General features: G+C 39.9%; 1 protein-coding gene across 8 annotated transcripts in view; it reads left to right on the forward strand.

Moving 5' to 3' along the window:
* The window catches only part of LOC143525421 (protocadherin alpha-C2-like), a 64,223-nt gene that overhangs the window by 11,937 nt on the left and 27,361 nt on the right, over positions 1 to 24,925 (forward strand). The window contains exon 1 of one of the 8 annotated variants that reach the window (XM_077019338.1): positions 515 to 3,041. The exons of 3 other annotated variants lie outside the window; for them this stretch is intronic. In XM_077019338.1, coding sequence (XP_076875453.1) covers positions 675 to 3,041 — 2,367 coding nt within the window. In that variant the 5' untranslated portion in view covers positions 515 to 674. Of the gene's footprint in view, positions 1 to 514; positions 3,042 to 6,482; positions 8,965 to 10,353; positions 12,805 to 15,926; positions 18,405 to 20,142; positions 22,275 to 24,925 lie in introns of those variants that run through there. 4 more of the 8 variants (XM_077019339.1, XM_077019337.1, XM_077019336.1 and 1 more) reach the window with 4 other exon arrangements.

A 24,925-nucleotide genomic window follows, 5' to 3' on the forward strand; every position in this document is an offset into this window, starting at 1 on the left:
TGGACATAAAAGTTTACTGACGATGCAGTGCGAACGTTGTTGTTGTACACTGTGAATATATTTTCAAGGCTTTTTTTAGGTTATTCGCAACTGTGTTTATATAGAAAATGAGTAGTTCTGGCGTCTGTGTCATTCTATATCTTTATTTTTTATGCAAAGACATTGTTCTGTCAAATTGTTTTATTCCGTCACGGAGGAGGTCATCAAGGGGACGTATGAACTCTTCAGGACCATGGTCAGGGACAACTGTCTCAGTTTGTCACCTTTAGTGTGCAAGTCTCTCTCTCTCTTATTATATATATTCACATTATAATCACATTATATCTCATTATATATAGTCACATTATTATTATTATTATTATTATTATTATTATTATTATTATTATTATTATTATTATTATTATTATTATTTTAAGTAGCAGTAGAAAAAGAATAAAACCAATAGGACAATATTTTAATATTTCCGTTGATCTGTCACGCGAGGTCGCTGTAGACCATGACTTTGAAGGAGGCCCATTTATGCGGGACTCCACCTTTAAAGTGTCAGCGCAGTAGGAAATAGGATTGTTCAGTGGAGAGAAAGATTTACTCAAGATACGAAGGTGCCCCGTTATGAAAAGACTGCATTTTACTACCACGTCTGAAACAATATTAGCAAATATCCTGTTGCAGTGATGTATGTCTGGGGTTTGTTAGCGGTCAAGTATATTTTTTATATTTGTTTATGGAAAACATCGCTGAGTCAAATTGTTTATTCCGTTACTGAAGAGGTGAACAAGGGAACAGTTGTCGGAAATATCGCCAAAGACCTCAAGATCGGCGTTAATGAACTCGAGTCTCGTACGTTTCAGATTGTTTCTGGATCTAACAAGAAGTATTTCGACGTTAATTTAAAAACAGGTGCGCTGTTCGTGAACGAAAGAATCGACCGGGAGGAGCTTTGCGAAGGCAGTCAAAGATGCGTTGTGAACGTAGAGGCCCTCGCTCAAAACCCGCACGGACTGTATCGGATTGAAGTAAACATTTTGGACGTTAACGATAACGCTCCGCATTTTCTGGATACCTCTTTGATTATCAACATTTATGAGGACGCAAGTCCAGGTGACAGATTTCATCTACCAGTGGCTGATGATGTTGATGTTGGCATTAATTCGGTAAAAGACTACAGACTGAGTAATAATGAATATTTTGCTGTCGATGTGCAGAGTGGAGAACCGACAGTGTTTATAGAGCTAGTTCTACATAAGGCCTTAGACAGAGAGAAACAGTCAGTCATTAATCTAGTTCTTACTGCCCTAGATGGTGGAAAACCTCCAAAAACAGGAACGTCGCAAATTACCATAAATGTAATAGATGTAAATGATAATAAGCCAGTTTTCAGTAAATCTCTATATAAGTTAAAGATTAAAGAAAATGTATCAATAGGCACTAAAATTATGTCTCTTACAGCCACTGATTTAGATGAAGGAACAAACAGTGAAATTATTTACTCATTTATTGGACGGTCAAATTCCAAAACAGATGGTTTATTTTCTGTCATTCCTGAAACAGGAGACATTGTAGTGAAAAGCCAGATAGATCATGAAGAAACCCCTGCTATTGAATTGAGAGTTCAGGCCCAAGATAAAGGCAGTCCTCCTAAGAGTGCCCAGTGTAAGGTTTTAGTGGAAGTACTAGATGAGAATGACAACGCTCCAGAGATTATAATGACTCCACTTCTGGACAGTGTGAAGGAAGACACCAAACATGGGACTGCTGTTGCTTTAGTTAAAGTCTCCGATAGAGATGGAGGCAAAAATGGCCTTGTTCATTGTTCTATTAAAAGCTCTTTTCCTTTTAAACTGGAGTCCTCATATAACAACCATTACTCACTAGTAGTGGATGGTCCTCTGGACAGAGAGAGCATTTCTGAATACAGCATCAGTATTTCAGCCAGTGATGAAGGAACTCCGCCCCTTTCCAGTCACAGTGTACTGACTGTTCAGGTGTCTGATGTTAATGATAATGCACCACAGTTTTCAGCACCCATAGCTGTGGCGTATCTAAAAGAGAATGGGCAAGTTGGGAGTCATGTGACCAAAGTGGTGTCACATGATCCAGACGATGGAGTGAATGCTGAACTTTCCTACTCAATAGTAGAGAACACCCACATGGACATTCCCATCTCAACTATGTTTCATATCAACTCTTTAAATGGGGAAATAGTAACTCTGCACTCATTTAATTATGAGACAGCAAAAAGATTTCAGTTCCAAGTTCAGGCAACTGACTCTGGCGTTCCCCCTCTGAGTGGAAATGTGACTGTTAATGTGTTTATCCTGGACGAGAATGATAACAGCCCAGTTATTCTGCCGCCTTATTCTGATCCTGGATCAGTCAACACTGAGCACATTCCCTACTCTGCTGATGTGGGCTACTTTGTGGCTAAAATCAGAGCTGTAGATACAGATTCTGGTTATAACGCCCTGCTGTCTTACCACATAACTGAACACAAGGGCACTAATCTCTTCCGCATTGGAACCAGCACTGGAGAAATAAGGACTAAGAGACGAATGAGTGACAACGACCTAAAGACTCATCCACTTCTAATTTCCGTCTGTGACCATGGAGAACCGTCTCTGTCGGCGACCGTCTCTATGGATGTGGTGGTGACTGAAAGTCTTGACACTGTGCAGCCGTCACTAAGACACATGCCAGTTAAAGAGGAGGGATTCTCCGATCTGAATCTGTATCTGCTCATCGCTATAGTCTCAGTATCAGTGATATTTCTACTGAGCCTCATGGGTTTAATAGCAGCTAAATGCTACGGGACAGACGGCAGTTTCAGCGGGTACAGCGCTCCAGTGGTCACTACACACCCTGACGGGAGTTGGTCTTACTCTAAATCCACTCAGCAGTATGACGTGTGTTTTAGCTCAGACACACTGAAGAGTGACGTAGTGGTTTTCCCGTCACCGTTTCCACCAGCAGACGCAGAACTGATCAGCATTAACGAAGGAGACACTTTTACTCGCACACAAACTCTTCCTAGTACCGGGAAGGTAAGATGATTAGTTATTCTTTCTTTGTTAGATTCTAGCAGATTTTCATTGGGTTTTGATATCCTCCATTTTTCTGACTTTGGTGATTGAATGTAGTACTTTACGTTTTATAGTAGTTTTTTTTGTTACTCTATTGGGTCTTTGATTATGGCTGCTATTCTGTTCCACAGTTCATGTCTTTTTAGTATTGTGGTTGATTAATTGGAATTTCAACATGTTTGCTTTTTAAAGGAGCAATTATTTATATATATCCATTATTCCCTTTATACATACATGATTGTTTAACAACAAATAATCAGTATGGTTTTGTACTACTTTGACTCATGATCTCTTCAGACCCATGGACTGTCTTTACCATTTTTCGTGAATTTGCTTAAATACTTAAACATACATATAATCCACTCATTAAGTCCCAGCATATTTACAAATAGATACTGGCAGTTCTAAGTAAGTCTATTAGTCAATCAGTTGTGTCTTCTGATGTTGTCGTGAAAGGCCAGATAGATCATGAAGAAACCCCTGCTATTGAATTGAGAGTTCAGGCCCAAGATAAAGGCAGTCCTCCTAAGAGTGCCCAGTGTAAGGTTTTAGTGGAAGTACTAGATGAGAATGACAACACTCCAGAGATTATAATGACTCCACTTCTGGACAGTGTGAAGGAAGAGTTTAAACCTGGAACTGTTTTTGTTTTTGTTAAAGTCTCTGATATAGATGCAGGCGAAATGGCAGCATTTTTATACTCTGAGATGTTCTGATGTATGCTGCCATTTCAGAGTGCATGAGTGCAGGAATCTTTGGAAACGCTACACATTGAGTCCACTCTTGTGTTTGACATTTAATTTGGTATACAGAGTATTTTTTTGTCTTTGAAATATTAGCACGTTTACTATTAAATGCTCTCTAGCCATTGAATAAATCACTAAAAATGAATGAGTTCATAAAACTTACATATTTAGAAATTATTTCCAAGAAAGTCACCACAACGCCCTAACAGTAATTTAGATGTAACTCTAAAAGTCTTTGCTTTCATTCAGTGTCTGCGGCACTTTGAAGATACCCATAATACTGGACTTCCTCAGCATTCCAGATAACATGAGCCTTCGGGTTGATTATGATGTCATAAAACTAATATGTGCTGCTATCGTCTGCTGCTCTGTCAAGTTACCTGTCTTGTAAATATAAATATCTAGATAGATGTGTCTTTATGAACAACATATTTGAACACCATAAAATCTGTGGAGAAAGTTCATAATGAATGTGGTTCTGCACAGCTATATGTGAATTATGTTATAGGTGGGTGGTCATGTATTTACTCTGTGAGCAAGAATGCATTTCTTGCACAGGAATATCACAGGAACAGTAGTTGCAAATCACACAAGCTTGATGTAGCTACCGTAGGTTGGAGATTGTGAATGGCTGGTTGAATTGTGATAATGGGTTGAGTTTTAGGTCAATAAGTTATATAGCTACTTGCAGGAGGTGTAGCCTATGAAGTAGTTAGCAAGCTACCTCAAAGCTATTTATACATGATAATACCCTATACTACACCATTAATATGATTACATCCATTTATTATAATGAATGTAACCATCATCAGTCCCGAGTGAGGTTTGCTATAATTTTATAACAACGTCCCAAAATAATTGAAATTTACTGTCAGCGTTTGACATTAATCCTGAATTGACTTGTTAGGCGACCGTGGTAAATCACTATCTAGCTAGCTAACCAGCACACGTCCAACTCTTTGTACAGTCAACGGATAAAACACAAGAAAAAAATACATTTACCAGTCGATCATCACGTTGCCTCGTACTCGCGCTCGCCCAAGCACACATGGATGGAACAGTGTCGTTCTTCAGTATAAGTGAATTAGCAAAATAATTTTTAATCTACTTTTTAAAAATAAGACTTTTAAAACAGTCCCCTGTCAAATGACGACCGCACAACAGGACAACTCTGGATGTCTATCTGGGACAGTCCAATTTTTCCCAATACACTACACTAATTTCTCTCTGATTGTCTGACCCTTTGGATCATGACAAGCTCACATATTTTCCTTTTGCAGCATTGCAACCAAAAACAGAACATGTGTGTGTCATGTTCTGAACAACTTAACAATAGCTATCAAAACACTACATCTGTCATCTCCTCTGATACCTCTCCTTTCACAGAAGGGTTGTGCTAATAATATGGAAAGGCCACAAGTTGACAGGTTATTTCTTATGTTTGACACATAAAACTTTGGCTGTCTGAATCTGTATTTCTCAGACAGTCTTGACTGCAGTTCTAAAGGTGAAATGCTGAAATCAGGCGTGTCTGTGTCAGTTTATTTTGTTTAGGCTTTGTTTTCAACCAAATAATAACTCTGTTACGGAACAGCTCCGGACCCCTCCATTTGGGCATGTGTTTATGGTGTCTGCGTCAGGTTATAACCATGTATGTATTTCAGTGGGTGTGGTTGTGTGTGTGTGTGCGTGTTCGTCGGTCTTACCTGTGGCTCGTCTCGTGATCACTGGGGATTGTGTAGTTCGTCTATTTAATGTTAGTTCGTGCAATGTCTCGTGCTCGTCTTTGTCGTAAGCCCATGTCAGTTCAGTGTAGTGTGTTTTGTATATCGCTGTGCGCTAATTGCGCTGCTTGTTTAAGTGTTCGAATAAATGTGTGTTTGTCTAATGCACTTGCCTCGTCATGCCTGCCTTCCAACGTCACAAACACCACATGTACATATTAACAAGACTAAAATCTTGATTTTCACTGGAGGATTTGGGACTTTTAGATAATCTATGTTTATTTCCTTTTTGTTTTTCTATAATTTTGACCAATTCCTTTAACTTTGATCAGATTACTTAATCTATTTCATGATTGTAAAGTTTTTCCCTATTGTTGCTGATTGACAACAATGAAAGGATGTTTTATTTAATATGTGACCACTGCTTAGCATCTATGTACTATATAAATCTTTCCTTTTGTACCTGTAAAAGCTGATTATATCTTCAGCACCATGGACAAGGACGGCAATTGCACTGTGTCAGAGTGCATTTCTCTACCATGGCCTATTTAGAAATAACTCTTGAGGCATATGTTAACTATTATTCCAGTTAATCTGTATTATTTTTTTTTTGATGACTCGATATCAGCAACAGAATACTAATGGTGAACGTTCACTACTGTTACTGCTAATACTACAACTACTACTACTACTACTAATAATAATAATATTAATAATAATAATAAAAAATAATAGTTACAATCAGAATTAGAGAAAGAAGTAGAAGAAGTAAATTAATATAAAAAACCCAGAAAGAATATGAGAAACGCTGTATATTAATAAACGACATTAATATAGTCTTAACGTTGGTCCATCACGCGAGGTCGCTGCAGACCATGACTTTGAATAAACCCTGATCATATCGTGACTCCTCCTCTAAAATGTCACTGCAATAGACAAGGCGCTGGTACAACGCCGAGGTTGAACATTCAGTGCGAAGGCGTCCTGTTCTAAATAGATCGCAGTGTATTGCATTTTCTGCATTAACTTCGCAAGTACCTTTGCTCTCTAATGGATTTATCTGGTTTGATAGCCGTCTGGATTGTTTTTTATGCTTGTTTATGGAAAACATCGCTGAGTCAGATTGTTTATTCCATCACGGAGGAAGTGAACAAGGGGACAGTTGTTGGAAATATCGCCAAAGACCTCAAGATCGGCGTTAATGAACTCGAGTCGCGTACGTTTCAGATTGTTTCTGGATCTAACAAGAAGTATTTCGACGTTAATTTAAAAACAGGTGCGCTGTTCGTGAACGAAAGAATCGACCGGGAGGAGCTTTGCGAGCGCAGTGAAAGATGCGTTGTGAACGTAGAGGCCCTCGCTCAAAACCCGCACGGACTGTATCGGATTGAATTAAACATTTTGGACGTTAACGATAATGCTCCGCAATTTAGACATAGCTCTGTGATGATCAGTATTAATGAGGACGCAAGTCCAGGTGACAGATTTCATCTACCAGTGGCTGATGATGTTGATGTTGGCATTAATTCGCTGAAAGACTACAGACTGAGTAATAATGAATACTTCACCACTGATGTACACAGTGGAGACTCCAGTGTGTCAGCAGAGCTGGTCCTTCAGAAAGCCTTAGACAGAGAGAAACAGTCAGTTATTAATCTAGTTCTTACTGCTCTGGATGGAGGAAAACCTCCAAAAACAGGAACATTAAACATTACCATAAAGGTAATAGATGTAAATGATAACAAGCCTGTTTTTAGTAAATCTCTATACAAGGTGAAAATTAAAGAAAATATTTCAGTAGGTACTAGAATATTAACTGTTACAGCTAATGACATAGATGAAAGCACTAACAGTGAAATTATATACTCATTTATCGAACATGGGAATGATGAAAAAGATTTATTATCTATCATTCCTGAAACAGGAGACATTGTCGTGAAAGGCCAGATAGATCATGAAGAAACCCCTGCTATTGAATTGAGAGTTCAGGCCCAAGATAAAGGCAGTCCTCCTAAGAGTGCCCAGTGTAAGGTTTTAGTGGAAGTACTAGATGAGAATGACAACGCTCCAGAGATTATAATGACTCCACTTCTGGACAGTGTGAAGGAAGACTCCAAACGTGGGACTGCTGTTGCTTTAGTTAAAATCTCCGATAGAGATGGAGGCAAAAATGGCCTTGTTCATTGTTCTATTAAAGGCTCTTTTCCTTTTAAACTGGAGTCCTCATATAACAACCATTACTCACTAGTAGTGGATGGTCCTCTGGACAGAGAGAGCATTTCTGAATACAGCATCAGTATTTCAGCCAGTGATGAAGGAACTCCGCCCCTTTCCAGTCACAGTGTACTGACTGTTCAGGTGTCTGATGTTAATGATAATGCACCACAGTTTTCAGCACCCATAGCTGTGGCGTATCTAAAAGAGAATGGGCAAGTTGGGAGTCATGTGACCAAAGTGTTGTCACATGATCCAGACAATGGAGTGAATGCTGAACTTTCCTACTCAATAGTAGAGAACACCAACATGGACATTCCCATCTCAACTATGTTTCATATTAACTCTTTAAATGGGGAAATAGTAACTCTGCACTCATTTAATTATGAGACAGCAAAAAGATTTCAGTTCCAAGTTCAGGCAACTGACTCTGGCGTTCCCCCTCTGAGTGGAAATGTGACTGTTAATGTGTTTATCCTGGACGAGAATGATAACAGCCCAGTTATTCTGCCGCCTTATTCTGATCCCGGATCAGTCAACACTGAGCACATTCCCTACTCTGCTGATGTGGGCTACTTTGTGGCTAAAATCAGAGCTGTAGATGCAGATTCTGGTTATAACGCCCTGCTGTCTTACCACATAACTGAACACAAGGGCACTAATCTCTTCCGCATTGGAACCAGCACTGGAGAAATAAGGACTAAGAGACAAATGAGTGACAATGACCTAAAGACTCATCCACTTCTAATTTCCGTCTGTGACCATGGAGAACCGTCTCTGTCGGCGACCGTCTCTATGGATGTGGTGGTGACTGAAAGTCTTGACACTGTGCAGCCGTCACTAAGACACGTGCCAGTTAAAGAGGAGGGATTCTCTGATCTGAATCTGTATCTGCTCATCGCTATAGTCTCAGTATCAGTGATATTTCTACTTAGCCTCATGGGTTTAATAGCAGCTAAATGCTACGGGACAGACGGCAGTTTCAGCGGGTACAGCGCTCCAGTGGTCACTACACACCCTGACGGGAGCTGGTCTTACTCTAAATCCACTCAGCAGTATGACGTGTGTTTTAGCTCAGACACACTGAAGAGTGACGTAGTGATTTTCCCGTCGCCGTTTCCACCAGCAGACGCAGAACTGATCAGCATTAATGAAGGAGACACTTTTACTCGAACACAAACTCTTCCTAGTACCGGGAAGGTAAGTGCCGCGTTCATAGTAACTTAACATGAATGAGAATTACGTAATATAACTAATGAAATACAACAGATATCACATCCATACCTTCAGTTTAGATGAATTCACTAACGTGTTTCTCCAACTTCCATCTGTACTTTTGCATTACAAGACGTAACTTTTCTGTCCGTTTGAAACATTTTTTACTGTTTGTCCGCGTTTGCAATAGTGTAAATGTTACATATTTAAACCCAATTTATGATTTGTTTATCTTTAATAACGTGACCTACACTATTCAGAACCACGGACAGCTACACAAATTAACAGGCCCAGAAAATTCAAACGCGCTTTTGATATTTTAATTAAAGTTATGTTTAATAATAGTTGTTTTAATTTGAAATGTACTGGTAGATACTGGACTCGATAACACAAAGTTTTGCTTTCTCATTTTAGGACTTAGGGTGGACTTGAAATTTCTTTAACTTTTACCACAAGAACCTTTACCATGATAACGTTTATCGTGAAATTTATAGTGATCTTTTACTGTTGTACGCCTGATTCTGCGCCCTAGCGCGAGTTGTGAGTATGCCATGTTGAAGATTCTCATTTAACACGTTAATCTGAGAGCAGATAAGAGGTTATCAATTAAACAAAAATATGCATATTAATCTGTCGACATAACATGTTTTAATGATTGTTATTAGTGTAGTATGTTACTAAAGTTTGCAATCTAATTTTCGCACCGTGGGTTTCGCTAACTGCGGGTAACGTCACTATAACAATTATCTGACTAATTTAAATATTAATTTGCTTTGTTTGTTTGCTACGACGCTCACATACCTGCATCTATGCACCACATGTCTATGAAAAAAGTGATAAAAACCTCCTCGACACATACAGAAAAAACAATTCTCTTGAATTTAATTTAGTTCCTATACGTTGTTTTGATTTATTTTGGTGCCCGGTTATGACTCGGACTCGGTCATTTAACCCGTTATTATCTCCATCTTTATTTAGAGTCGAATGGTCAAGGTTTGTAATTGGTCTCTGTTAGGTGGTCTTGCAAGTAGTGCTAACTTTGGGAGATTCGTCTGGACGTGTCCAGGATACCGCAACTGTTTTCAATATACAGCTGAAATGTACATTTTCTCACTTCTGTCTGTAACCGTGAAAGAGAGATATTTCGGTTTTTGTTCAATCGAATTCATCGCGTGAGTAAGAAACCGTCTGTGTTTTTCACCATGGTGAATTTTGGCATTGGAAAACCACAAAAGGCAGAGTCAGTTCTCCGCTGTAGCGCACAGTGTCGCTGCAGACCGCGGGTTTGTGGTTCTGCCTTTATTTCTATAGCACCATCCTCAGAACGTTGCTTTCGTTTAAGAACCATAAGCCGATAGGATACGACGTACAAGGTTTTCGTGTCTGGTTGATTCTGAACACACCAGAGATAAATATTTTTTTTTTTTGCATTTTATAAGCTAAGGAGCGACGATCAATATGGATTTCTCAGCAGTTTTGAGCTTTGGTATTTTAATGTTTCATTACTTATGGGAATCGTCGTCTGGTCAACTTGTGTATTCTATTTCAGAGGAGGCGAATAAAGGAACAGTTGTGGGGAATATCGCTAAAGATTTAAACATTAATGTTCACGATCTGGAATCTCGGATGTTTCAAATCGTAGCTGGATCCAATAAGAAGTATTTCGAGGTAAACCCGAAGACTGGTGTTCTGTTTGTAAGTGAGCGAATTGACCGTGAGGAATTTTGTGATTCAAATCCAAAATGCGTTTTGAACATAGAGGCCCTTGCTCAGAACCCTCATAATCTATACAGAATTGAGATAAAGATCGCAGACATCAATGATAACTCCCCGCATTTCCCAATCGACACGTTTAAACTGAATATTACCGAGAATGCACGCCCTGGGGAAAGATTTCCTCTTCCGGTGGCTGAGGACCTCGACGTAGGAAACAATGCTCTGCGAGATTACAGACTGAGTCCGAACGAACACTTCTCCATAGACGTACACAGCGACGAAGAGAGTGTGTCTGCAGAGTTAGTGTTGCAAAAAGGTTTGGACAGGGAAAAACAGTCATTCCATCAGTTACTGCTGACTGCGGTAGATGGAGGAAAGCCTCCCAAGTCTGGAACCTTGAATATAATTGTAGACGTGATGGATATCAATGATAATAATCCAGTTTTCGACATGCCTCTTTATAAAGTAAAAGTGAAGGAAAATATTTCCATAGGAACTAAAATATTAACCGTCTCTGCCTCTGATGTAGATGAAGGCATAAACAGCGACATAGTGTATTCTTTTATGGGACATGGGAAGTCAAAGAAGATAGATTTATTCGCTATAATCCCCGAGACTGGTGATATTGTAGTAAATGGACAAATTGATTACGAAGAAAATTCCGCGTTTGAGTTGCGAGTACAAGCACGAGACAAGGGCAGTCCTCCGCAAAGCACACACTGTAAAGTTTTAGTGGAAGTTTTAGATGAGAACGACAACGCACCTCAAATCACGCTGACTCCTCTCTTAGAAAGTGTTAAAGAGAACGCCAAACCTGGCATTGCGGTGGCTCTGGCTAAGCTCTCTGACAAAGACGGGAACAAAAATGGCATTGTGCGTATTTCAATTAAGGGCTCGTTTCCTTTCAAACTGGAGCTGTCCTACAAAAATCATTACATGTTGGTGGTAGACGGACCTTTGGACAGGGAATGTATTCCTTTATATAACATTCCACTTGTTGCGACGGATGAAGGAAGCCCGCCTCTGTCCGGCAGCGGTGTGATAACTGTACGTATCGCGGATGTTAACGACAATGCGCCACGTTTCTCAGCCCCCGTTGTAAACGCTTATCTTACGGAGAACGTTCAGGCTGGAAGTCACGTGGTCAGACTAATGGCGCAGGACCCCGACCTAGGTGCAAACGCAGAACTTTCATATTCAGTGTTGGATAGCTACGGCAGCGGTGTTCCCATAGCAACAATGATAAATGTTAATTCTATGAATGGTGAACTATATACTCTGCAGTCGTTTAACTACGAGGACATAAAACGATTACAGTTTGTGGTTCAGGCTACTGATTCCGGCGTTCCGCCTTTGAGCAGTAACGTAACTGTGAACATTTTCATATTAGATGAGAATGATAATAGCCCAGTTATTCTGCCACCTTACTCTGATCCCGGATCAGTCAACACTGAGCACATTCCCTACTCTGCTGATGTGGGATACTTTGTGGCTAAAATCAGAGCTGTAGATGCAGATTCTGGTTATAACGCCCTGCTGTCTTACCACATAACTGAACACAAGGACACTAATCTCTTCCGCATTGGAACCAGCACTGGAGAAATAAGGACTAAGAGACGAATGAGTGACAATGACTTAAAGACTCATCCACTTCTAATTTCCGTCTGTGACCATGGAGAACCGTCTCTGTCGGCGACCGTCTCTATGGATGTGGTGGTGACTGAAAGTCTTGACACTGTGCAGCCGTCACTAAGACACGTGCCAGTTAAAGAGGAGGGATTCTCTGATCTGAATCTGTATCTGCTCATCGCTATAGTCTCAGTATCAGTGATATTTCTACTGAGCCTCATGGGTTTAATAGCAGCTAAATGCTACAGGACAGACGGCAGTTTCAGCGGGTACAGCGCTCCAGTGGTCACTACACACCCTGACGGGAGCTGGTCTTACTCTAAATCCACTCAGCAGTATGACGTGTGTTTTAGCTCAGACACACTGAAGAGTGACGTAGTGGTTTTCCCGTCGCCGTTTCCACCAGCAGACGCAGAACTGATCAGCATTAACGAAGGAGACACTTTTACTCGCACACAAACTCTTCCTAGCACCGGGAAGGTAAGATGATTAGTTATTCTTTCTTTGTTAGATTCTACAAGATTTTCATTGGGTTTTTATATCCTCCATTTTTCTGACTTTGGTGATTGAATGTAGTACTTTCACAGTAGTTTTTTTTTTTGTTACTTTACTGAGTGTTTCTATTCAGATGTTGTCGTGAAAGGCCAGATAGATCATGAAGAAACTCCTGCTATTGAATTGAGAGTTCAGGCCCAAGATAAAGGCAGTCCTCCTAAGAGTGCCCAGTGTAAGGTTTTAGTGGAAGTACTAGATGAGAATGACAACACTCCAGAGATTATAATGACTCCACTTCTGGACAGTGTGAAGGAAGAGTTTAAACCTGGAACTGTTTTTGTTTTTGTTAAAGTCTCTGATATAGATGCAGGCGAAATGGCAGCATTTTTATACTCTGAGATGTTCTGATGTACGCTGCCATTTCAGAGTGCATGAGTGCAGGAATCTTTGGAAATGCTACACATTGAGTCCACTCTTGTGTTTGACATTTGATTTGGTATACAGAATATTTTTTTGTCTTTGAAATAATAGCACATTTACTATTAAATGCTCTCTAGCCATTGAATAAATCACTAAAAATGAATATGAGTTCATAAAACTTACATATTTAGAAATTATTTCCAAGAAAGTCACCACAACGCCCTAACAGTAATTTAGATGTAACTCTAAATGTCTTTGCTTTCATTCAGTGTCTGCTGCGCTTTGAAGATACCAATAATACTGGACTTCCTCAGCATTCCAGATAACATGAGCCTTCGGGTTGATTATGATGTCATAAAACTAATATGTGCTGCTATTGTCTGCTGCTCTGTCAAGTTACCTGTCTTGTAAATATAAATATCTAGATAGATGTGTCTTTATGAACAACATATTTGAACACCATAAAATCTGTGCAGAAAGTTCATAATGAATGTGGTTCTGCACAGCTATATGTGAATTATGTTATAGGTGGGTGGTCATGTATTTACTCTGTGAGCAAGAATGCATTTCTTGCACAGGAATATCACAGGAACAGTAGTTGCAAATCACACAAGCTTGATGTAGCTACCGTAGGTTGGAGATTGTGAATGGCTGGTTGAATTGTGATACTGGGTTGAGTTTTAGGTCAATAAGTTATATAGCTACTTGCAGGAGGTGTAGCCTTTGAAGTAATTAGCAAGCTACCTCAAAGCTATTTATACATGATAATACCCTATACTACACCATTAATATGATTACATCCATTTATTATAATGAATGTAACCATCATCAGTCCCGAGTGAGGTTTGCTATAATTTTATAACAACGTCCCAAAATAATTGAAATTTACTGTCAGCGTTTGACATTAATCCTGAATTGACTTGTTAGGCGACCGTGGTAAATCACTATCTAGCTAGCTAACCAGCACACGTCCAACTCTTTGTACAGTCAACGGATAAAACACAAGAAAAAAATACATTTACCAGTCGATCATCACGTTGCCCCGTACTCGCGCTCGCCCAAGCACACATGGATGGAACAGTGTCGTTCTTCAGTATAAGTGAATTAGCAAAATAATTTTTAATCTACTTTTTAAAAATAAGACTTTTAAAACAGTCCCCTGTCAAATGACGACCGCACAACAGGACAACTCTGGATGTCTATCTGGGACAGTCCAATTTTTCCCAATACACTACACTAATTTCTCTCTGATTGTCTGACCCTTTGGATCATGACAAGCTCACATATTTTCCTTTTGCAGCATTGCAACCAAAAACAGAACATGTGTGTGTCATGTTCTGCACAACTTAACAATAGCTATCAAAACACTACATCTGTCATCTCCTCTGATACCTCTACTTTCACAGAAGGGTTGTGATAATAATATGGAAAGGCCACAAGTTGACAGGTTATTTCTTATGTTTGACACATAAAACTTTGGCTGTCTGAATCTGTATTTCTCAGACAGTCTTTACTGCAGTTCTAAAGGTGAAATGCTGAAATCAGGCGTGTCGGTGTCAGTTTATTTTGTTTAGGCTTTGTTTTCAACCAAATAATAACTCTGTTACGGAACAGCTCCGGACCCCTCCCTTTGGGCATGTGTTTATGTTGTCTGCGTCAGGTTATAACCATGTATGTATTTCAGTGGGTGTGGTTGTGTGTGTGTGTGCGTGTTCGTCGGTCTTACCTGTGGCTCGTCTCGTGATCACTGGGGATTGTGTAGTTTGTCTATTTAATGTTAGTTCGTGCAATGTGTCGTGCTCGTCTTTGTCGTAAGCCCATGTCAGTTCAGTGTAGTGTGTTTTGTATATCGCTGTGCGCTAATTGCGCTGCTTGTTTAAGTGTTCGAATAAATGTGTGTTTGTCTAATGCACTTGCCTCGTCATGCCTGCCTTCCAACGTCACAAACACCACATGTACATATTAACAAGACTAAAATCTTGATTTTCACTGGAGGATTTGGGACTTTTAGATAATCTATGTTTATTTCCTTTTTGTTTTTCTATAATTTTGACCAATTCCTTTAACTTTGATCAGATTACTTAATCTATTTCATGATTGTAAAGTTTTTCCCTATTGTTGCTGATTGACAACAATGAAAGGATGTTTTATTTAATATGTGACCACTGCTTAGCATCTATGTACTATATAAATCTTTCCTTTTGTACCTGTAAAAGCTGATTATATCTTCAGCACCAAGGACAAGGACGGCAATTGCACTGTGTCAGAGTGCATTTCTCTACCATGGCCTATTTAGAAATAACTCTTGAGGCATATGTTAACTATTATTCCAGTTAATCTGTATTATTATTTTTTTGATGACTCGATATCAGCAACAGAATACTAATGGTGAACGTTCACTACTGTTACTGCTAATACTACAACAACTACTACTACTACTACTACTACTAATAATATTAATAATAATAATAATAAAATAATAGTTACAATCAGAATTAGAGGAAGAAGTAGAAGAAGTAAATTAATATAAAAAACCCAGAAAGAATATGAGAAACGCTGTATATTAATAAACGACATTAATATAGTCTTAACGTTGGTCCATCACGCGAGGTCGCTGCAGACCATGACTTTGAATAAACCCTGATCATATCGTGACTCCTCCTCTAAAATGTCACTGCTATAGACAAGGCGCTGGTACAACGGCGAGGTTGAACATTCAGTGCGAAGGCGTCCTGTTCTAAATAGATCGCAGTGTATTGCATTTTCTGCATTAACTTCGCAAGTACATTTGCTCTCTAATGGATTTATCTGGTTTGATAGCCGTCTGGATTGTTTTTTATGCTTGTTTATGGAAAACATCGCTGAGTCAGATTGTTTATTCCATCACGGAGGAAGTGAACAAGGGGACAGTTGTTGGAAATATCGCCAAAGACCTCAAGATCGGCGTTAATGAACTCGAGTCGCGTACGTTTCAGATTGTTTCTGGATCTAACAAGAAGTATTTCGACGTTAATTTAAAAACAGGTGCGCTGTTCGTGAACGAAAGAATCGACCGGGAGGAGCTTTGCGAAGGCAGTCAAAGATGCGTTGTGAACGTAGAGGCCCTCGCTCAAAACCCGCAAGGACTGTATCGGATTGAAGTAAACATTTTGGACGTTAACGATAACGCTCCACATTTTCTGGATTCCTCTTTAATAATCAATATTGCTGAGGACGCAAGTACAGGTGACAGATTTCATCTACCAGTGGCTGATGATGTTGATGTTGGCATTAATTCGGTAAAAGACTACAGACTGAGTAATAATGAATATTTTTCTGTTGATGTTCACAGTGGAGAGGAGAGTACGTCGGCTGAGCTTGTCTTACAAAAAGCCTTAGACAGAGAGAAACAGTCAGTCATTAATCTAGTTCTTACTGCTCTAGATGGAGGAAAACCTCCAAAAACAGGAACGTTACACATTACAATAAATGTAATGGATGTAAATGATAATAAGCCTGTTTTTAGTAAATCTCTATACAAAGTAAAAATTAAAGAAAATGTTTCATTAGGTACTAGAATTATGTCTCTTATAGCCACTGATTTAGATGACGGCACTAACAGTGAAATTATTTACTCGTTTATTAGCCGTGGCAATACGAGAACAGATGGCTTATTCGATATTGTCCATGAAACAGGAGACATTGTAGTGAAAAGCCAGATAGATCATGAAGAAACTCCTGCTATTGAATTGAGAGTTCAGGCCCAAGATAAAGGCAGTCCTCCTAAGAGTGCCCAGTGTAAGGTTTTAGTGGAAGTACTAGATGAGAATGACAACGCTCCAGAGATTATAATGACTCCAATTCTGGACAGTGTGAAGGAAGACTCCAAACGTGGGACTGCTGTTGCTTTAGTTAAAATCTCCGATAGAGATGGAGGCAAAAATGGCCTTGTTCATTGTTCTATTAAAGGCTCTTTTCCTTTTAAACTGGAGTCCTCATATAACAACCATTACTCACTAGTAGTGGATGGTCCTCTGGACAGAGAGAGCATTTCTGAATACAGCATCAGTATTTCAGCCAGTGATGAAGGAACTCCGCCCCTTTCCAGTCACAGTGTACTGACTGTTCAGGTGTCTGATGTTAATGATAATGCACCACAGTTTTCAGCACCCATAGCTGTGGCGTATCTAAAAGAGAATGGGCAAGTTGGGAGTCATGTGACCAAAGTGGTGTCACATGATCCAGACGATGGAGTGAATGCTGAACTTTCCTACTCAATAGTAGAGAACACCAACATGGACATTCCCATCTCAACTATGTTTCATATCAACTCTTTAAATGGGGAAATAGTAACTCTGCACTCATTTAATTATGAGACAGCAAAAAGATTTCAGTTCCAAGTTCAGGCAACTGACTCTGGCGTTCCCCCTCTGAGTGGAAATGTGACTGTTAATGTGTTTATCCTGGATGAGAATGATAACAGCCCAGTTATTCTGCCGCCTTATTCTGATCCTGGATCAGTCAACACTGAGCACATTCCCTACTCTGCTGATGTGGGCTACTTTGTGGCTAAAATCAGAGCTGTAGATGCAGATTCTGGTTATAACGCCCTGCTGTCTTACCACATAACTGAACACAAGGGCACTAATCTCTTCCGCATTGGAACCAGCACTGGAGAAATAAGGACTAAGAGACGAATGAGTGACAACGACCTAAAGACTCATCCACTTCTAATTTCCGTCTGTGACCATGGAGAACCGTCTCTGTCGGCGACCGTCTCTATGGATGTGGTGGTGACTGAAAGTCTTGACACTGTGCAGCCGTCACTAAGACACGTGCCAGTTAAAGAGGAGGGATTCTCTGATCTGAATCTGTATCTGCTCATCGCTATAGTCTCAGTATCAGTGATATTTCTACTGAGCCTCATGGGTTTAATAGCAGCTAAATGCTACGGGACAGACGGCAGTTTCAGCGGGTACAGCGCTCCAGTGGTCACTACACACCCTGACGGGAGCTGGTCTTACTCTAAATCCACTCAGCAGTATGACGTGTGTTTTAGCTCAGACACACTGAAGAGTGACGTAGTGGTTTTCCCGTCGCCGTTTCCACCAGCAGACGCAGAACTGATCAGCATTAACGATGGAGACACTTTTACACGCACACAAACTCTTCCTAGCACCGGGAAGGTAAGAGTCCCTGTGCCTCTGTGTTTAATCATGCATTGATTACTCACATGCTCTTGCTAAAATTGTACAGGCATGTTTCACATGAGATTTCTTTTACTTACCTTAGTACTTCATTGTATTGTTTTAAATCTGGCAGAATTAAGTGTGATGTGCTCAGGGCCGGAGTGGGACACATTTTCAGCCCGGGAGTTTCATGTCCAAATCCGGCCCAAAATTATTTTTCCCTCCCAATCGGCCCAAACTAGAGACTGACATGAGCCGGCCCATCGGGAATCCTCCCGAATCTCCCGATTAGCCACTCCGGCTCTGGATGTGCTTAAATCACACAACCTTTGAATCACTGTTATCGTCTTTTTAAGGCTCCGCCCACATTATCGAGGTCGTATCTTTGTGTTTGGGGTTTTTCATGGTAGGTTCTTTTAATCAGGGTGCTTGTTAATCTCGATAAAATTGTACGTCTTGTTATTTCAGATATACACATAGATTTAAACATTGTTTCCATGTTCTCAGAAGTTTACTTCTACTGACTGAAAGACCGGGATATATCTGGGAGCGTGTTGGAAACGTGTGGTTGCGATTGATGTCCTCTAAAAAGTAATTTTGGTTGTCTGTAAACTTTTATATTTTGAACAACAAAGACATTCCTGATTTACACTTTTGCAGTCTATAAAAATGCTCCAGTGAGTATGTGTAAAAATAGCAAATATCAAAGCGCATGGTCTTCCATTATAATGAAACAGTTCACATTAAAACTGCAATACGATCAAATTTGCTACAGCCATGAATGATGCAAAATATTACAAATATTGTTTGAATCAAATTACGTTCTGCTGCCATAACAACAACAATAATTATAAAATAAAATAGTATTGTATTAAAATAGTATTATTATTAAAAAACATTTAAACATTTGTGAAAGTTTACTTACTAAAAATAATAATAGCTAATGCAAAACTCAGAACTTTGTTATAAGAGTCGAGTGTGGATCCTTCTCCTTTGTTTTCTATTATTGTAGTAGTATAACAACAACAACAACAACAACAACAACAATAATAATAATAATAATAATGTAGTGGTAGTAATACGAATAATAATAATAACAATAATACTAATAACAATAATAATGCATTTGTTAAATTTTCGGAACCTTCAGTTTGTGAATTTAAAGGTGTAATTTGCCAAATAAAAAAAATCCCGTAAAATACATGATCCACAAATCGTGTACTTAATGCAGATTTCACCGATTTTTTAAACTTTGTTTCTACGTCTTGGGGTTTGTGGAATTCTAGTGTGAGTCCGTCTGCATACACGCGGTGTCACTGCTGACCGTGAATTTAAAATTCCTGCCTCATTGAAACTGATGCCCCTGAACACGGAAACCAGGGAGGCGCAAGACAGACTAAACCGTGAACGTAGACTGGTGGGAGCTAACGGATATCTCGAGACGCTGATAGAACGGCATGGTGTTTGCAGAGCGATTAATCTTGCAAATGCATTAAACACAGAGGAGCGATGAGTTTCAAGGATAACGGACCTCCAGCCTGGATCAAGGCACTGCTGATGTTTTGTTTATGGGGTTCGTCTCACGGACAAATTTCGTACTCCATCTCAGAGGAAGTGAAAAAAGGATCCGTTGTTGGGAATTTAGCAAAGGACTTCAACATCGATGTCCAGGAAATGCAGTCGCGTATGTTCCAAATTGTGGCGGGATCTAACAAATATTTTGGCGTAAGTCTGAAAACTGGCACTCTGTTTGTTAATGACAGAATCGACAGAGAGGAACTGTGTACTAGTAGTCAGAAATGTTCCTTAAATGTCGAAGCAATGGTAAACAATCCTTTGACGCTGTACCGTATCGAAGTGAACATTATAGACATCAACGACAACTCACCGGTTTTCACTAGTCAGGTACTCGTATTGAATATTACTGAAAACGTTTTAGCAGGAGACCGATTTTCTCTCCCATTGGCCCACGACATGGACGTAGGCATAAACGCAGTAAAAAGCTACAAGCTGAGTCCGAATGAATATTTTTCACTAGCTGTACAGGCGAGTGCGGACTCTGCTGAACTGGTTCTGCAAAAAGCATTAGACCGAGAGAAACAGTCCGTGATTAAACTCACCCTGACCGCTGTAGATGGTGGTAGACCCCCCAGATCTGGAAATTTAGAGATAATAGTAAATGTGCTAGATATTAATGACAATAACCCAGTGTTTACGAAATCTCTCTACAAAGTTAAGGTCCAAGAGAATGTACCTACCGGGAGTAAAATCCTGACGGTCACAGCTACGGACTCTGATGAGGGTCTAAACAGTGAGGTCGTGTATTCTATCGTAGGGCACGGGAGAAACTCAATGATAAATTTATTTTCTGTTGACCCGATCTCAGGGGATATCACTGTGAAAGGGAAAGTTGACTATGAGGAAAATCCTGCGATTGAGCTGAGGGTTCAGGCTCAGGACAGGAGCCTCTCTCCAAGGCATTCTAATTGTAAAGTGCTGATTGAAGTTGTGGATGTGAATGACAACGCACCGGAGATATCAGTTACTCTGCTCATGAGCTCTGTAAGCGAGGACGTCAGACCTGGCACGGGTTTTGCATTAATTACAGTTTCAGACAAAGATGGTGGTGAAAATGGTGAAGTGGACTGTAAACTAACAGAGCCGAGCCCTTTTAAACTACAGTCGTCATACAGAAACGCGTATTCGCTCATTGTTAGTGGGCCATTGGATCGAGAGCTTGCTTCCCGCTATAACATCACAATTATCGCTTATGACAAGGGGTCTCCACCACTTTCTAGCTCGACGGTTTTACAGCTTCATGTTTCCGATGTGAATGACAATGCGCCACTGTTTCCGGTACCAGTAATTAACATTAACGTAAATGAAAACAGTCCAGCAGGGGCCATGTATGCCGTAACAGCGCGAGATCTCGATGAAGGCGAGAACGCGCACATTTCCTATTCTTTGATCGTTGATGACATCACTACGCCTATGTCAACATTAATGAACATAAATTCACTTACAGGCGAATTATATTGCCTGCAGTCTTTCAATTACGAAGAAACAAAACAGATTCAATTCAAAATTCAGGCAACTGACTCTGGCGTTCCCCCTCTGAGTGGAAATGTGACTGTTAATGTGTTTATCCTGGATGAAAATGATAATAGCCCAGTTATTCTGTCGCCTTATTCTGATCTTGGATCAGTCAACACTGAGCACATTCCCTACTCTGCTGATGTGGGCTACTTTGTGGCTAAAATCAGAGCTGTAGATGCAGATTCTGGTTATAACGCCCTGCTGTCTTACCACATAACTGAACACAAGGGCACTAATCTCTTCCGCATTGGAACCAGCACTGGAGAAATATGGACTAAGAGACGTATGAGTGACAATGACCTAAAGACTCATCCACTTCTAATTTCCGTCTGTGACCATGGAGAACCGTCTCTGTCGGCGACCGTCTCTATGGATGTGGTGGTGACTGAAAGTCTTGACACTGTGCAGCCGTCACTAAGACACGTGCCAGTTAAAGAGGAGGGATTATCTGATCTGAATCTGTATCTGCTCATCGCTATAGTCTCAGTATCAGTGATATTTCTACTGAGCCTCATGGGTTTAATAGCAGCTAAATGCTACGGGACAGACGGCAGTTTCAGCGGGTACAGCGCTCCAGTGGTCACTACACACCCTGACGGGAGCTGGTCTTACTCTAAATCCACTCAGCAGTATGACGTGTGTTTTAGCTCAGACACACTGAAGAGTGACGTAGTGGTTTTCCCATCGCCGTTTCCACCAGCAGACGCAGAACTGATCAGCATTAATGAAGGAGACACTTTTACACGCACACAAACTCTTCCTAGCACTAAGGTAAGGTTATAAAATTCATTTTGCATGAAAATGCTTTTGATTAATTAAAGGTTTTTGGGGTAAATATTTAATGTTCTTTATTAAAACATAAAAAATTAGTTAAGTGACTGCCTCAATATAGGTAAAAAGTTATTTTCCCATTCCTAGCAAAAGTAAAAATATTGTAGTGTCTACCCCTTACACCTTTAAAAAGTGCAGTACTATAGGTATGCATAAGCTAGTTTGCATTAGAATATATCATCCATCCATTATCTGAACCGCTTAATCCCGCTAGTCGGGGTCACGGGGGGCTGGAGCCAATCCCAACATCTCCGGGCGAAGGCAGGGTACACCAAGGGCAGGTCGCCAGTCCACCACATGGCCAACACACACGCACGCACGCACGCACTCACACCTACGGGCAATTTAGTATGATCAATCAACCTAACTCGCATGTCTTTGGACTGTGGGAGGAAACCGGAGTACCCGGAGGAAACCCACGCAGGCACACGGAGAACATGCAAACTCCACACAGAGCAGCCCAGACCGAGAATCGAACCCAGACCGCCTTGCTGTGAGGCGACAGTGCTAACCACCACACCACCGTGCCGCCCTAGAATATAGCATAAATAGCATAATTGTTCATGCTCTTAAGTGTCTTTATATTAATATATATTTTTAAATTCATAGTTTTACTTATTTTACAGTGATTTTAACCTCAAATGTCTGTGCATTATAGCCAAGCTTACGTGACAGCGTGTGGTAGTCCAACTTTTTTGAATGTAAACCATTATTTTAAGGTTGCATTTTCAGAGGTTTTGCCCTTTGCTGTATTAATGTACTTGCTTTTCCCCATGTGGTGTCACAATACAGTTCACCATTGAGTTGCTTTTCCAGCTGTGGTGACACTATACAATACATTGTGAAAACTTCATAATGTCCTTCACTTCCGTTATCTTGTACGATGTCAGTGACTAGCAGAAGAACAGAGACACCCTTTAGTGCAGACAGGACGTGTCCATCAGTACATCGATTACTATCAAAATCTCTACATATGCATTCTGAATTGTCAGAAATCAAGGAATGGCTGACACAAACTTTCATTTATAGGCAATATCTTATTCTGTGTGTTTTGCTGCCTGTACATGCCAGACTGATTGGTCAAATTGTTTGTAAGTTAATAATGGGACTGTTGTTAGGAATCTGGTGAGGGATATTAAAGTAAACATACAAGATTTGGAAGCTCGAGCCGGTTCAACTTGTGTCTGGGTTGAAGAACATATATTTGGATGTGGATCTGAAGATTGGGGACTTGTACGTGAGGGAGAGGATTGATCATGAGGAGCTCTGTCTCGATGTTTCTTCGTGCACCTTACAAGCTGTAGAAGCTGTAGTGAATCATCTCCTAAATCTACACAGAATCAAAATTAATGTTTTATATGTTAATGACAATTCTCCTGTTTTCCCAGTCAAAGAACAGGGAACATTTTTCTGGTTCTTGGTCAGTACCTCCTCATTGCTGTAGTCTCAGTATCTGTCATATTTTTCCTGAGCCTCATCGGTCATCAGCATTAATGAATGAGACACGTTTATTCTGACACAAGTACTGGGATTTTTTTCATTGCATTAACTAGATTGATTAATCGAACAGGATGTGTTTAAAGCTCATCAACAGCTGACTGTAAAACTTAATAGAAACATAAACTCCAACTTCAGGACATTTTGTTTGATTCCAGCAGAAGTCAAAGTCAAATTTATTTATATAGTGCTTTTCACAACACATGTTGTCACAAAGCAGATTTACAATCGTATGGGTCCAGTGTGATATACTGTGAATAGTTTTCTCCATCTCTTTAAGTAGCACAATTGCTTTTGTTTTTCCTTTGGTTGTGCAGCTAGTGTTGCAGAACAATGGGTTAACTGAAAAACTTGCCTGCTCTGCAGAATTCCGCTACCTACACATTATTCCAAACAATGTGTGAAAAATTCCTGTTTCCCATTATTTTCCCAGAATATATGCAATATAAACTTCATATTTGCCTCAGTTAAATGCACTATGGAGTTCAGCACCACGGACAGCAACAATCTGGAATTTGCCTATAACTATAAAAGTTGCAAAATGAACTCTTAGTACAGAACTTCTAAAACAATAACTGCATCAAATGAATTAATACAATAAATGGAAACTATAAATATGTAATGTATTTTCATTCCAATTATAGATTTTAAAAGTTATTTCAAATATCTTGCAACTATGTATCATGTATCATGGTAGTGCATCTCGTTAGTGTATCACAGTAGTGCATCATGTTAGTGTATCACAGCAAACTAACTAAATAACATCATGTTAGTGTATCACAGTAGTGCATCTCGTTAGTGTATCACAGTAGTGCATCATGTTAGTGTATCACAGCAAACTAACTAAATAACATCATGTTAGTGTATCACAGTAGTGCATCTCGTTTGTGTATCACAGTAGTGCATCATGTTAGTGTATCATGGTAGTGCATCATGTTAGTGTATCATGGTAGTGCATCCTGTTAGTGTATCACAGTAGTGCATCATGTTAGTGTATCATGGTAGTGCATCTCGTTAGTGTATCACAGTAGTGCATCATGTTAGTGTATCACGGTAGTGCATCATGTTAGTGTATCACAGTAGTGCATCATGTT

Source organism: Brachyhypopomus gauderio, chromosome 10 (genome assembly GCF_052324685.1).
Source record: "Brachyhypopomus gauderio isolate BG-103 chromosome 10, BGAUD_0.2, whole genome shotgun sequence".
Classification (NCBI taxonomy): Eukaryota; Metazoa; Chordata; class Actinopteri; order Gymnotiformes; family Hypopomidae; genus Brachyhypopomus; species Brachyhypopomus gauderio.